This window comes from Pseudophryne corroboree, chromosome 3 (assembly GCF_028390025.1).
Source record: "Pseudophryne corroboree isolate aPseCor3 chromosome 3, aPseCor3.hap2, whole genome shotgun sequence".
NCBI classification, from domain to species: Eukaryota; Metazoa; Chordata; class Amphibia; order Anura; family Myobatrachidae; genus Pseudophryne; species Pseudophryne corroboree.
The window spans coordinates 50,584,979-50,598,050 of record NC_086446.1 but is presented as its reverse complement, the minus strand read 5'-3'; the positions used below and the strand labels follow the sequence as shown (position 1 = coordinate 50,598,050).

Here is a 13,072-nt window from a genome sequence, read left to right as displayed (position 1 = left end):
CACTAGCTCCAGAGGGACGATCACAGGTACAGCCTGGATGGGTCACCGGAGCCGCGCCGCCGACCCCCTTGCAGATGCTGAAGAGAGAAGAGGTCCAGAAATCGGCGGCTGAAGACTTCTCAGTCTTCATGAGGTAGCGCACAGCACTGCAGCTGTGCGCCATTGCTCTCAGCACACTTCACACCAACGGTCACTGAGGGTGCAGGGCGCTGGGGGGGGCGCCCTGGGCAGCAATGAAAATACCTATACTGGCTAAAAATACATCACATATAGCCTCTGGGGCTATATGGATGTATTTAACCCCTGCCAGGTTGTCAGAAAAACGGGAGAAGAAGCCCGCCGAAAAGGGGGCGGGGCCTATTCTACTCAGCACACAGCGCCATTTTCCCTCACAGAACTGCTGGTGGGAAGGCTCCCAGGCTCTCCCCTGCACTGCACTACAGAAACAGGGTTAAAACAGAGAGGGGGGGCACTTATTTGGCGATATGATTATATATTAAGATGCTATAAGGGGAAAACACTTATATAAAGGTTGTCCCTGTATAATTATAGCGTTTTGGTGTGTGCTGGCAAACTCTCCCTCTGTCTCCCCAAAGGGCTAGTGGGGTCCTGTCCTCTATCAGAGCATTCCCTGTGTGTGTGCTGGGTGTCGGTACGTGTGTGTCGACATGTATGAGGACGATGTTGGTGAGGAGGCGGAGCAATTGCCTGTAATGGTGATGTCACTCTCTAGGGAGTCGACACCGGAATGGATGGCTTATTTAGGGAATTACGTGATAATGTCAACACGCTGCAAGGTCGGTTGACGACATGAGACGGCCGGCAAACAAATTAGTACCTGTCCAGGCGTCTCAAACACCGTCAGGGGCTTTAAAACGCCCATTTACCTCAGTCGGTCGACACAGACACAGACAGGGACACTGACTCCAGTGTCGACGGTGAAGAAACAAACGTATTTTCCTTTAGGGCCACACGTTACATGTTAAGGGCAATGAAGGAGGTGTTACATATTTCTGATACTACAAGTACCACAAAAAAGGGTATTATGTGGGGTGGAAAAAACTACCTGTAGTTTTTCCTGAATCAGATAAATTAAATGAAGTGTGTGATGATGCGTGGGTTTCCCCCGATAGAAAATTATTGGCGGTATACCCTTTCCCGCCAGAAGTTATGGCGCGTTGGGAAACATCCCTTAGGGTGGATAAGGCGCTCACACGCTTATCAAAACAAGTGGCGTTACCGTCTCCAGATACGGCCGCCCTCAAAGAGCCAACTGATAGGAGGCTGGAAAATATCCTAAACAGTATATACACACATACTGGTGTTATACTGCGACCAGTGATCACCTCAGCCTGGATGGGCAGCGCTGGGGTGGCTTGGTCGGATTCCCTGACTGAAAATATTGATACCCTTGACAGGGACAGTATTTTATTGACTATAGAGCATTTAAAGGATGCATTTCTATATATGCGAGATGCACAGAGGGATATTTGCACTCTGGCATCAAGAGTAAGTGCGATGTCCATATCTGCCAGAAGATGTTTATGGACACGACAGTGGTCAGGTGATGCAGATTCCAAACGGCACATGGAAGTATTGCCGTATAAAGGGGAGAAGTTATTTGGGGTCGGTCCATCGGACCTGGTGGCCACGGCAACAGCTGGAAAATCCACCTTTTTTTACCCCAAGTCACATCTCAGCAGAAAAAGACATCGTCTTTTCAGCCTCAGTCCTTTCGTCCCCATAAGGGCAAGCGGGCAAAAGGCCAGTCATATCTGCCCAGGGATAGAGGAAAGGGAAGAAGACTGCAGCAGGCAGCCCATTCCCAGAAACAGAAGCCCTCCACCGCTTCTGCCAAGTCCTCAGCATGACGCTGGGGCCGTACAAACAGGTGCGGTGGGGGGTCGTCTCAAGAGTTTCAGCACGCAGTGGGCTCACTCGCAAGTGGACCCCTGGATCCTACAAGTAGTATCCCAGGGGTACAGATTGGAAATTCGAGACGTCTCCCCCTCGCAGGTTCCTGAAGTTTGCTTTACCAACGTCTCCCTCCGACAGGGAGGCAGTATTGGAAACAATTCACAAGCTGTATTCCCAGCAGGTGATAATCAAAGTACCCCTCCTACAACAAGGAAAGGGGTATTATTCCACACTATATTGTGGTACTGAAGCCAGATGGCTCGTGAGACCTATTCTAAATCTGAAATATTTGAACACTTACATACAAAGGTTCAAATCAAGATGGAGTCACTCAGAGCAGTGATAGCGAACCAGGAAGAAGGGGACTATATGGTGTCCCTGGACATCAGGGATGCTTACCTCCATGTCCCAATTTGCCCTTCTCACCAAGGGTACCTCAGGTTCGTGGTACAGAACTGTCACTATCAGTTTCAGACGCTGCCGTTTGGATTGTCCACGGCACCCCGGGTCTTTACCAAGGTAATGGCCGAAATGATGATTCTTCTTCAAAGAAAATGGACGATCGCCTGATAAGGGCAAGGTCCAGAGAACAGTTGGAGGTCGGAGTAGCACTATCTCAAGTAGTTCTACGACAGCACGGGTGGATTCTAAATATTCCAAAATCGCAGCTGTTTCCGACGACACGTCTACTGTTCCTAGGGATGATTCTGGACACAGTCCAGAAAAGGGTGTTTCTCCCGGAGAAGAAAGCCAGGGAGTTATCCGAGCTAGTCAGGAACCTCCTAAAACCAGGAAAAGTGTCAGTGCATCATTGCACAAGGGTCCTGGGAAAAATGGTGGCTTCTTACGAAGCGATTCCATTCGGCAGATTTCACGCAAGAAAATATACTGGAGCTAAGGACAATTTACAATGCTCTAAGCTTAGCAAGACCTCTGCTTCAAGGTCAGCCGGTATTGATCCAGTGGGACAACATCACGGCAGTCGCCCACGTAAACAGACAGGGCGGCACAAGAAGCAGGAGGGCAATGGCAGAAACTGCAAGGATTCTTCGCTGGGCGGAAAATCATGTGATAGCACTGTCAGCAGTGTTCATTCCGGGAGTGGAAAACTGGGAAGCAAACTTCCTCAGCAGGCACGACCTCCACCCGGGAAAGTGGGGACTTCATCGGGAAGTCTTCCACATGATTGTGAACCGTTGGGAAAGACCAAAGGTGGACATGATGGCGTCCCGCCTGAACAAAAAACTGGACAGGTATTGCGCCAGGTCAAGAGACCCTCAGGCAATAGCTGTGGACGTTCTGGTAACACCGTGGGTGTACCAGTCGGTGTATGTGTTCCCTCCTCTGCTTCTCATACCCAAGGTACTGAGAATTATAAGACGTAGAGGAGTAAGAACTATACTCGTGGCTCCGGATTGGCCAAGAAGGACTTGGTACCCGGAACTTCAAGAAATGCTCACAGAGGACTCATGGCCTCTGCCGCTAAGAAGGGACTTGCTTCAGCAAGTACCATGTCTGGTGCCTCCAGTGGCACTGTGGGATCTCAACGTAGTTCTGGGATTCCTCAAATCACATTGGTTTAAACCGCTCAAATCTGTGGATTTGAAATATCTCACATGGAAAGTGACCATGCTGTTGGCCCTGGCCTTGGCCAGGCGAGTGTCAGAATTGGCGGCTTTGTCTCACAGAAGCCCATATCTGATTGTCCATTCGGACAGGGCAGAGCTGCGGACTCGTCCCCAGTTTCTCCCTAAGGTGGTGTCAGCGTTTCACCTGAACCAGCTTATTGTGGTACCTGCGGCTACTAGGGACTTGGAGGACTCCAAGTTGTTAGATGTTGTCAGGGCCCTGAAAATATAGGTTTCCAGGACGGCTGGAGTCAGGAAAACTGACTTGCTGTTATCCTGTATGCACCCAACAAACTGGGTGCTCTTGCTTCTAAGCAGACGATTGCCAGTTGGATGTGTAGTACAATTCAGCTTGCACATTCTGTGGCAGGCCTGCCACAGCCAAAATATGTAAATGCCCATTCCACAAGGAAGGTGGGCTCATCTTGGGCGGCTGCCCGAGGGGTCTCGGCTTTACAACTTTGCCGAGCTGCTACTTGGTCAGGGGCAAACACGTTGAAAAATTCTACAAATTTGATACCCTGGCTGAGGAGGACCTGGAGTTCTCTCATTCGGTGCTGCAGAGTCATCCGCACTCTCCCGCCCGTTTGGGAGCTTTGGTATAATCCCCGTGGTCCTGACGGAGTCCCCAGCATCCACTTAGGACGTCAGAGAAAATAAGAATTTACTTACCGATAATTCTATTTCTCGTAGTCCGTAGTGGATGCTGGGCGCCCATCCCAAGTGCGGATTGTCTGCAATACTTGTACATAGTTATTGTTACAAAAATCGGGTTATTATTGTTGTGAGCCATCTTTTCAGAGGCTCCGCTGTTATCATGCTGTTAACTGGGTTCAGATCACAGGTTGTACAGTGTGATTGGTGTGGCTGGTTTGTGTACGCTCGTCCGGGCACAGTATCCTAACTGAGGCTTGGAGGAGGGTCATAGGGGGAGGAGCCAGTGCACACCACCTGATCCTAAAGCTTTTACTTTTGTGCCCTGTCTCCTGCGGAGCCGCTATTCCCCATGGTCCTGACGGAGTCCCCAGCATCCACTACGGACTACGAGAAATAGAATTATCGGTAAGTAAATTCTTATTTTTGTCCAATTACTACTCCCGGATATAGACACGAATACTGTTCTTCTGTCAACCGTAATGTTTCCTGATTAGATCCACAAAATAATATACAGCATTCAGTACATGTTTCATACACATTAAGAACCTATTAACGTCACTACGGACCCTGCTGTTCCTGACAAAAGGTTATATATATATGAGATATATATATATGTGTGTATATGAATATATGTGTATGTGTGTATGGGTATGGAGATATATATATATATATATATATATAGAAATTTATAATGAATGCTGAGGTAAAGTTCCTCCTTCTCAGGTGCTGAGCGCTCTGTTGAAAAAAGTCGGGGTCAGCCTTGACAAGATGGTTTCAAATCCTCGAAAAATTTCTGAGTGTTTATTCTTTTCCCGCCGCGGAGAGGATAAAGTGGGTGTTACCCCTTGTTCTGTAGGGGGCCCTGTCACAAAGGATCGTATGCAGGAAGCTACGTTATATTCTAGTTATGTGTCCAAGCGTACGTTAATTATACCTGCTATTGCATGTGCATGGGGGAGTAGTAGTATTCAGAAATGGTCGGTTACCTTGTCATCCGATATAGATACCCTGGGGAGAGATGGGATACTCCTTAAGTTGGGTCATAACTAGGACACTGCAGCATACTGCCGTACGACTACAAGGGATATAGGACTCTTGGGTTCGCGGGACAATTTCATGGCGGTCTCGGCTAGGAGGGCGTTGTGTATTCACCAATGGAATGCTGGTGCTGACTCCGAGAAGAAATGGAGTTTTCTTTCCTATGAAGGTAAAGCCTGGTTTGGTGACGGCCTCGTTAGTGTGATCTCGGCAGATGTAGCTGGTAAATCTACCTTCTTGCCATATGTTCCCTCACAACGGATGACATATCATTGTCTGATGCAGTCATTTCGGCATAATAGATACAGGTTCCCCCTTTACTTTGCAGGTAGAAGAAGGAGGAAAGGGAAGAGGTCAGCAGCCTCTTCAAGATCACAGGAGCAGACGTCATCCTCTGTTCTGTCACATCCACCGCATGATGCTGGGACTCTTGCGGGAGCCCACACCGGTGGGATCACGTCTAAAAACTCTTCAGTCAATCCTGGAACGGACCTGGACCCGTGGGTTTTACGAATAGTGTCCGAAGGGTTCATACTGGAGTTTCCAGACGTTTCCCCTCCGCAATTTTACAAATTACCGATTCTCCTCCGGACGGGGAGGTAGTATGTGACACAATACAAAGGTTGTATCAGGATCAGGTCATGGACCTGGTTTTTCCCCTGGCACAGCAGGGAGAAGGTTTTTGTTTTTTTCAAGCCTCTTCGTGGTCCCGAAGCCAGACGGCTCGGTCAGGCCAATCCTAAATCTAAAATCCCTCATTTTCTACTTGAAGAAATTCAAATCCAAGATGGAATCTCTCAGGGCAGTGATTAGTATTTTCTTGGGCTCAGTAGACACAAAGAAGGCCTAATTACATTTTCCTCCGCATTAGACTTACCTGAAGTTTGAAATTCAGCGGTGTCATTACCAATTTCAGACGTTGCCATTGGTCTGTCCACGGCTCCAAAGATTTTCACCAGGGTGATAGTGGTAATGATGGTTCTCCGTCGCTAGTACGGAGTCACAATTATCCCGTACTGGGACGATCCCCTGATAACGGCGTGTTCAAGGAACCAGTTGGTGCAAAACATTGCACTCTCCCTGTCAGTTCTTCAACAACAGGATTAGCTCCTGAACTTGCCAGAATCTCTGTTAGTCCCAACGACGCTGTTGTCTGTTTTCGGAATAATACTAGAAAAAGAGTTTTTGTTTTCTTCCAGTGGAAAAGGCTCTGGAGATCCAAAGTCTGGTAAAACAAATTCCGAGTCCAGCAAGAGTGTCATTTCATCAATACATTCGGTTGCTGGAAAAGATGGTGGCAGCCTACGAGGCCACTCGATTTGGCAGTTTCCATGTCAGGGTGTTCCAGAGGGACCTGTTGGACAAGTGGTCCGGTTCCCCACCTATACATACACCGGAGGATAGTCCTGTCTTCCAAGACCGGAATCTCACTCATGTGGTGGCTGTGCAGTTTTCACATCCTAGAGGGGCGCAGGTTCGAGATCCGGGACTGGATCCTGGTGACCCCGGATGCAAGGCTCCGAGGCGGGGGGGGGGGGGGGCGGTCACTCAGGGGGGAAACTTCCAAGGAAGTTGGTCAAGTTAGGAAACTTGTCACCACGTAACCGGTCTAGAATTAAGGGCCGTTTACAACGATTTTCTACAAACGAAAAGCAGAACAGCAATGGCAAAAGCCACAAGGATTTTCCGCTGGACGGAGCAACATACAAGCACTTTGTCAGCGATGTTCGTTCGAGGAGTGGACGACTGAGCAGCAGACCTCAGCAGACGGTCTCCATCCGGGAGTGGGGAGAACTCCTTCAAGTAGTCTTCGAAGGGGTGACATGTCGTTGGGATTTTCTCGAGTAGGAATTGATGACATCTCGTCTCAACAAGAAGCTTCAGAGTTCCAGGTCAAGGGACCCTCAAACAGGAACAGTGAATACACTGGTGACACCGTGGGAGTTTTCAGTCGGTATATGTATTCCCTACGTTTTCTCTCGTTCCAAAAGTTCTGGGTTCATACAAAGAAAATTCGGTCGAGCCTCATGGTCCCAGACTGGCCAAGGAGAGCTTGGTATCCAGAGCTCAGGAATTACTCATAGGAGATCCTTGGCTTTTTCCTTTGCGCGAGGACCTGTTGCGACAGGGGCCATGCATGTATTAGGACTTACCGCGGCTATGTTTTACGACATGGCGGTTGAACGCCAGATCCTAGTCCGTAATGGTATTCCCACGGAAGTAGTTCCCACACTTATTCGGACTAGAAAAGGGGTAATGTCTAAACATTACTACCGGTTTTGGAGAAAATAGGTTTCTTGGTGTGAATCCAAGAAGACTCCTACGGCAGAGTTTTCAACTATTAAAATCGGCCTTATCGGTTTTCTTTCAGAATCAATTGGACTCCTTGTCAGAAGTTCAGACTGTCGTGAAGGGAGTGTTGCACATCCAACCTCTTTTTGTGCCCCAGTGGCACCAGGGAATCTAATGGGGTGTTGCAGGTCCTTCAATCACATTGGTTTGAACCTTTGCGTAAGGCGGAGTGAAATTCCTCACTTGTAAAGTGGTCGTCAGGTTGGCCTTGGCATACGCCAGGCGAGTGTCTGAGTTAGCGGTCTGGTCTCACAAGAGACCTTAGTTGATCTTTCATGAAGATAGAGCAGAGTTTGTCAACATTTTCTACCAAAGGTGGTTTCTTCTTTCCACTTGTACCAACCTTTTGTAGTGCGGGTGGCTACGGTCGCCTTCATTCAATCGAAGTCTCTGCATGTGGTCAGAGTTTTGAAAATGTATGTCGCCAGAACGGCTCCGTTTAGGAACACAGGATCTGTTTATCCTGTTTGCTCCCAACAAGATTGGGTGTCCTGCTTCCAAGCAGACCGTTGCGGGCTGGATCTGTGGTACGGTTTAGCATGCTCATCTCACGGCAGGATTGCCGTTACCGAAATAGGTGAAGGCCCATTCTACTAGAAAGGTGGGCTCTTCCGGGGCAGTTGACCGGAGAGTTTCGGCATTGCATCTTCGCCGAGCAGCTCATTTAGCAAACAATTGGTCTAAGTTTTACAGTTTTAATGCCTTGGCCGAGCTTGACCTCACGTTGGTCATTCGGTACTGCAGAGTCATCCGCACTCTCCCGCCCATTTTAGAGCTTTGGTATAACCCCATAGTTCTTGAAGTGTCCCCAGCATCCTCTAAGACACAGGTTCTCAAACTCGGTCCTCAGGACCCCACACGGGGCATGTTTTGCCGGTCTCGTCACAGAATCACAAGTGAAATAATTAGCTCCACCTGTGGACCTTTTAAAATGTGTCAGTGAGTAATTAATACACCTGTGCACCTGCTGGGTTACCTGCAAAACATGCACTGTGTGGGGTCCTGAGGACCGAGTTTGAGAACCTATGCTCTAGGACATATGAGAACATAGGATTTTAATACCTACTAGTAAATCCTTTTCTCTTAGTCCGTAGAGGATGCTGGGCGCCCATCCCAGTGCGTACGGTATCTGCAGTTATTGGTTGTGGTTACACACAGGTTGTGTTACGATTTTTGTCAGCATATTGCTGCATATTTTTCATGCCGTTGGCTTGTGTTCTGTTGAATGCCACGTTCTGCGGCATGCTTAAGGTGTGAGCTGGTAAAAGACTCACCGTGGTTTAACAATAAATCCTTTCCTCGAAAATGTCCGTCTCCCTGGGCACAGTTCCTTAAACTGGAGTCTGAAGGAGGGGCATAGAGGGAGGAGCCAGGTCACACCATTTAAAAGTCTTAAAGTGCCCATGTCTCCTGCGGATCCCGTCTATACCCCATGGTTCTTGAAGTGTCCCTAGCATCCTCTACGGACTAAGAGAAAAGGATTTACCGGTAGGTATTAAAATCCTATTTTAATACTTATGTTATTTATTTAATTTAGCCATTTTATAATGTGAGATCTTGCAATCTGGGCTCTATCTCTGCCATTACGATATAATTTGGTGTATGAAAGCTATCGGGGGGAGTATTTATCAATAAAACCGTGAGAAATAAATTACCAACCAATCAGCTCCTAGCTGTCATTTTTCAAACACAGCCTGTAACATGTAAATTAGAAGCTGATAGGCTGGTACTTTATCCCCGTCCACTTTATTCCCCCCCTAGGCTTAGTAAATAGACCCCCTTGTTCATATGCTTCAGAATCAATAAAAATAGATAAAAAAAATAACATTAATATCCAGAAGTATGCCTGTTTCCAATTGAGAGCTTTCATGTATTATCTATTATTATTATTATTATTATTATGTACATTATCTATTATCTCTTTGTAGGCGAACTAGCTTTCAACAATTTATCACAGGTTTTTTTTTTTATAAATTACCATATTAGGATTTTTATTTGTGGCTAAGACAGCTTAATAGAAAATAAAATTAGCAAATATAAAGATAAGAAATGTATTCTATAAATTTGAAGGGTATAAACTGCAACTTTGGTAAAAATAACAATGTTGTTTCACTTTATATAAGCTTCGGGCAGTGACATGCCGCCAGCCGGAGCCAAGAAAACGATGAAGAGAAAAGGTAAAAAAAGAAGATAAAAAGGTGAAGATTAAAAAAACAAAAAAAAACCCAACTATGTTAATTATAATATCAATGCTGTATTAAATAGGCCTCAAAGAAAAGGAAATCGCCAAAAGACGTCCCAATAAGGAAGATGCGTCTGCGGCTGTCTTGGAAGAACGTGAGATCAACATATTAATGTCTATTTTATAATAAACCAGGTTGCTTAGAGAAGCAAATAACCCGAATATTGAAATAATATTAATGATGTTATTTCAGCAAGGAGCAGCACAAGCAGATGCATTAAAGGAGAACGATCAGGAAACACATCTACGCAAGCTTTTTCTCCGACGGGTAATAAACAACCCCGCATAGTCCAAGCAGCGGCTCCGGCAGATTCTCTGGCAGTGGAGGTACCAGGGCCCAGGCGTCGTACACAAAGCCGTAAGTTCATGTTTCTAGACGTTAATTTTTTTACTTTTGTATTAGTTTATTCTGTAACGTACATCTGTAGAAATATAAATACCTAGAATTCACTCCAGGTAAGAAGCACTTGTCCCATTAATACTTGTAGGTTAATTGGCACCTAAAACAAATTAACTCCAGTGTGTATGTGTGTACATTAGGGTGGCCAATCCCGGGATCGGGATCTTAGAATTTAGGTCAAAAATCGCCCGGGATTGGTGTTTTTAATGCCGGGCAGCATTGAGCGTCCACATTTATTTCATTTCTCTGACGTCCTAGTGGATGCTGGGGACTCCGAAAGGACCATGGGGAATAGCGGCTCCGCAGGAGACTGGGCACAAAAGTAAAAGCTTTAAGACTACCTGGTGTGCACTGGCTCCTCCCCCTATGACCCTCCTCCAAGCCTCAGTTAGATTTTTGTGCCCGAACGAGAAGGGTGCAGTCTAGGTGGCTCTCCTGAGCTGCTTAGAAAAAAGTTTAGTTTTAGGTTTTTTATTTTCAGTGAGACCTGCTGGCAACAGGCTCACTGCATCGAGGGACTAAGGGGAGAAGAAGCGAACTCACCTGCGTGCAGAGTGGATTGGGCTTCTTAGGCTACTGGACATTAGCTCCAGAGGGACGATCACAGGCCCAGCCATGGATGGGTCCCAGAGCCGCGCCGCCGTCCCCCTTACAGAGCCAGAAGAGCAGAAGAGGTCCGGAAAAATCGGCGGCAGAAGACGTCCTGTCTTCAATAAGGTAGCGCACAGCACCGCAGCTGTGCGCCATTGCTCTCAGCACACTTCACACTCCGGTCACTGAGGGTGCAGGGCGCTGGGTGGGGGCGCCCTGAGACGCAATATAAACACCTTAGGGGGCAAAAAATGCATCACATATAGCTCCTGGGCTATATGGATGCATTTAACTCATGCCTGTTTTTCCATAAAAAAGCGGGAGAACGGCCGCCGAGAAGGGGGCGGAGCCTATCTCCTCAGCACACTGGCGCCATTTTTCCTCACAGCTCCGTTGGAGGGAAGCTCCCTGACTCTCCCCTGCAGTCCTGCACTACAGAAACAGGGTAAAACAAGAGAGGGGGGGCACTAATTTGGCAGATAAATCTATACAGCAGCTATATAAGGGAAAAACACTTATATAAGGTTATCCCTGTATATATATAGCGCTCTGGTGTGTGCTGGCAAACTCTCCCTCTGTCTCCCCAAAGGGCTAGTGGGGTCCTGTCCTCTATCAGAGCATTCCCTGTGTGTGTGCTGTGTGTCGGTACGTTGTGTCGACATGTATGAGGAGGAAAATGGTATGGAGGCGGAGCAATTGCCTGTATTAGTGATGTCACCCCCTAGGGAGTCGACACCTGACTGGATGGTCTTATGGAAGGAATTACGTGATAGTGTCAGCACTTTACAAAAGACTGTTGACGACATGAGACAGCCGGCAAATCAGTTAATACCTGTACAGGCGTCTCAAACACCGTCAGGGGCTCTAAAGCGCCCGTTACCTCAGGTGGTCGACACGGACACTGACTCCAGTGTCGACGGTGAGGAAACAAACGTATTTTCCAGTAGGGCCACACGTTACATGATCACGGCAATGAAGGAGGTTTTGAACATTTCTGATACTACAAGTACCACAAAAAAGGGTATTCTGTGGGGTGTGAAAAAACTACCCGTAGTTTTTCCTGAATCAGTTTAATTAAATGAGGTGTGTGATGAAGCGTGGGTTTCCCCCGATAAAAAACTGCTAATTTCTAAAAAATTATTGGCATTATACCCTTTCCCGCCAGAGGTTAGGGCGCGTTGGGAAACACCCCCTAGGGTAGATAAAGCGCTCACACGCTTATCAAAACAAGTGGCGTTACCGTCTCCTGATACGGCCGCCCTCAAGGAACCAGCTGATAGGAAGCTGGAAAATATCCTAAAAAGTATATACACACATACTGGTATTATACTGAGACCAGCAATCGCCTCAGCCTGGATGTGCAGTGCTGGGGTGGCTTGGTCGGATTCCCTGACTGAAAATATTGATACCCTGGACAGGGACAATATATTATTGACTATAGAGCATTTAAAGGATGCATTTCTATATATGAGAGATGCACAGAGGGATATTTGCACTCTGGCATCAAGAGTAAGTGCGCTGTCCATTTCTGCCAGAAGAGGGTTATGGACGCGACAGTGGTCAGGTGATGCGGATTCCAAACGGCATATGGAAGTATTGCCGTATAAAGGGGAGGAGTTATTTGAGGTCGGTCTATCGGACCTGGTGGCCACGGCAACGGCTGGGAAATCCACCTTTTTACCCCAGGTCACCTCTCAGCAGAAAAAGACACCGTCTTTTCAGGCTCAGTCCTTTCGTCCCCATAAGGGCAAGCGGGCAAAAGGCCACTCGTATCTGCCCCGGGGCAGAGGAAGGGGAAAATGACTGCAGCAGACAGCCTCTTCCCAGGAACAGAAGCCCTCCCCCGCTTCTGCCAAGTCCTCAGCATGACGCTGGGGCCTTACAAGCGGACTCAGGCACGGTGGGGGCCCGTCTCAAGAATTTCAGCGCGCAGTGGGCTCACTCGCAAGTGGACCCCTGGATCCTGCAGGTAGTATCTCAGGGGTACAAATTGGAATTCGAGACGTCTCCCCCTCGCCGGTTCCTGAAGTCTGCTTTACCAACGTCTCCCCCCGACAGGGAGGCGGTATTGGAAACCATTCACAAGCTGTATTCCCAGCAGGTGATAATCAAGGTACCCCTCCTACAACAGGGAAAGGGGTATTATTCCACGCTGTTTGTGGTACCGAAGCCGGACGGCTCGGTGAGACCTATTTTAAATCTGAAATCCTTGAACACTTACATACAAAGGTTCAAATTCAAGATGGA

The 13,072-nt window shown here is 47.6% G+C and overlaps 1 protein-coding gene across 3 annotated transcripts in view; it reads left to right on the top strand.

Annotated features, from left to right (window-relative positions):
• The window catches only part of LOC135057475 (nucleolar RNA helicase 2-like), a 198,162-nt gene that overhangs the window by 168,547 nt on the left and 16,543 nt on the right, over positions 1-13,072 (top strand). For all 3 annotated transcript variants that reach the window (XM_063963359.1, XM_063963358.1, XM_063963360.1), the window contains 3 exons: positions 9,716-9,769; positions 9,858-9,929; positions 10,028-10,192. In XM_063963359.1, coding sequence (XP_063819429.1) covers positions 9,716-9,769; positions 9,858-9,929; positions 10,028-10,192 — 291 coding nt within the window. The remainder of the gene's footprint in view (positions 1-9,715; positions 9,770-9,857; positions 9,930-10,027; positions 10,193-13,072) is intronic.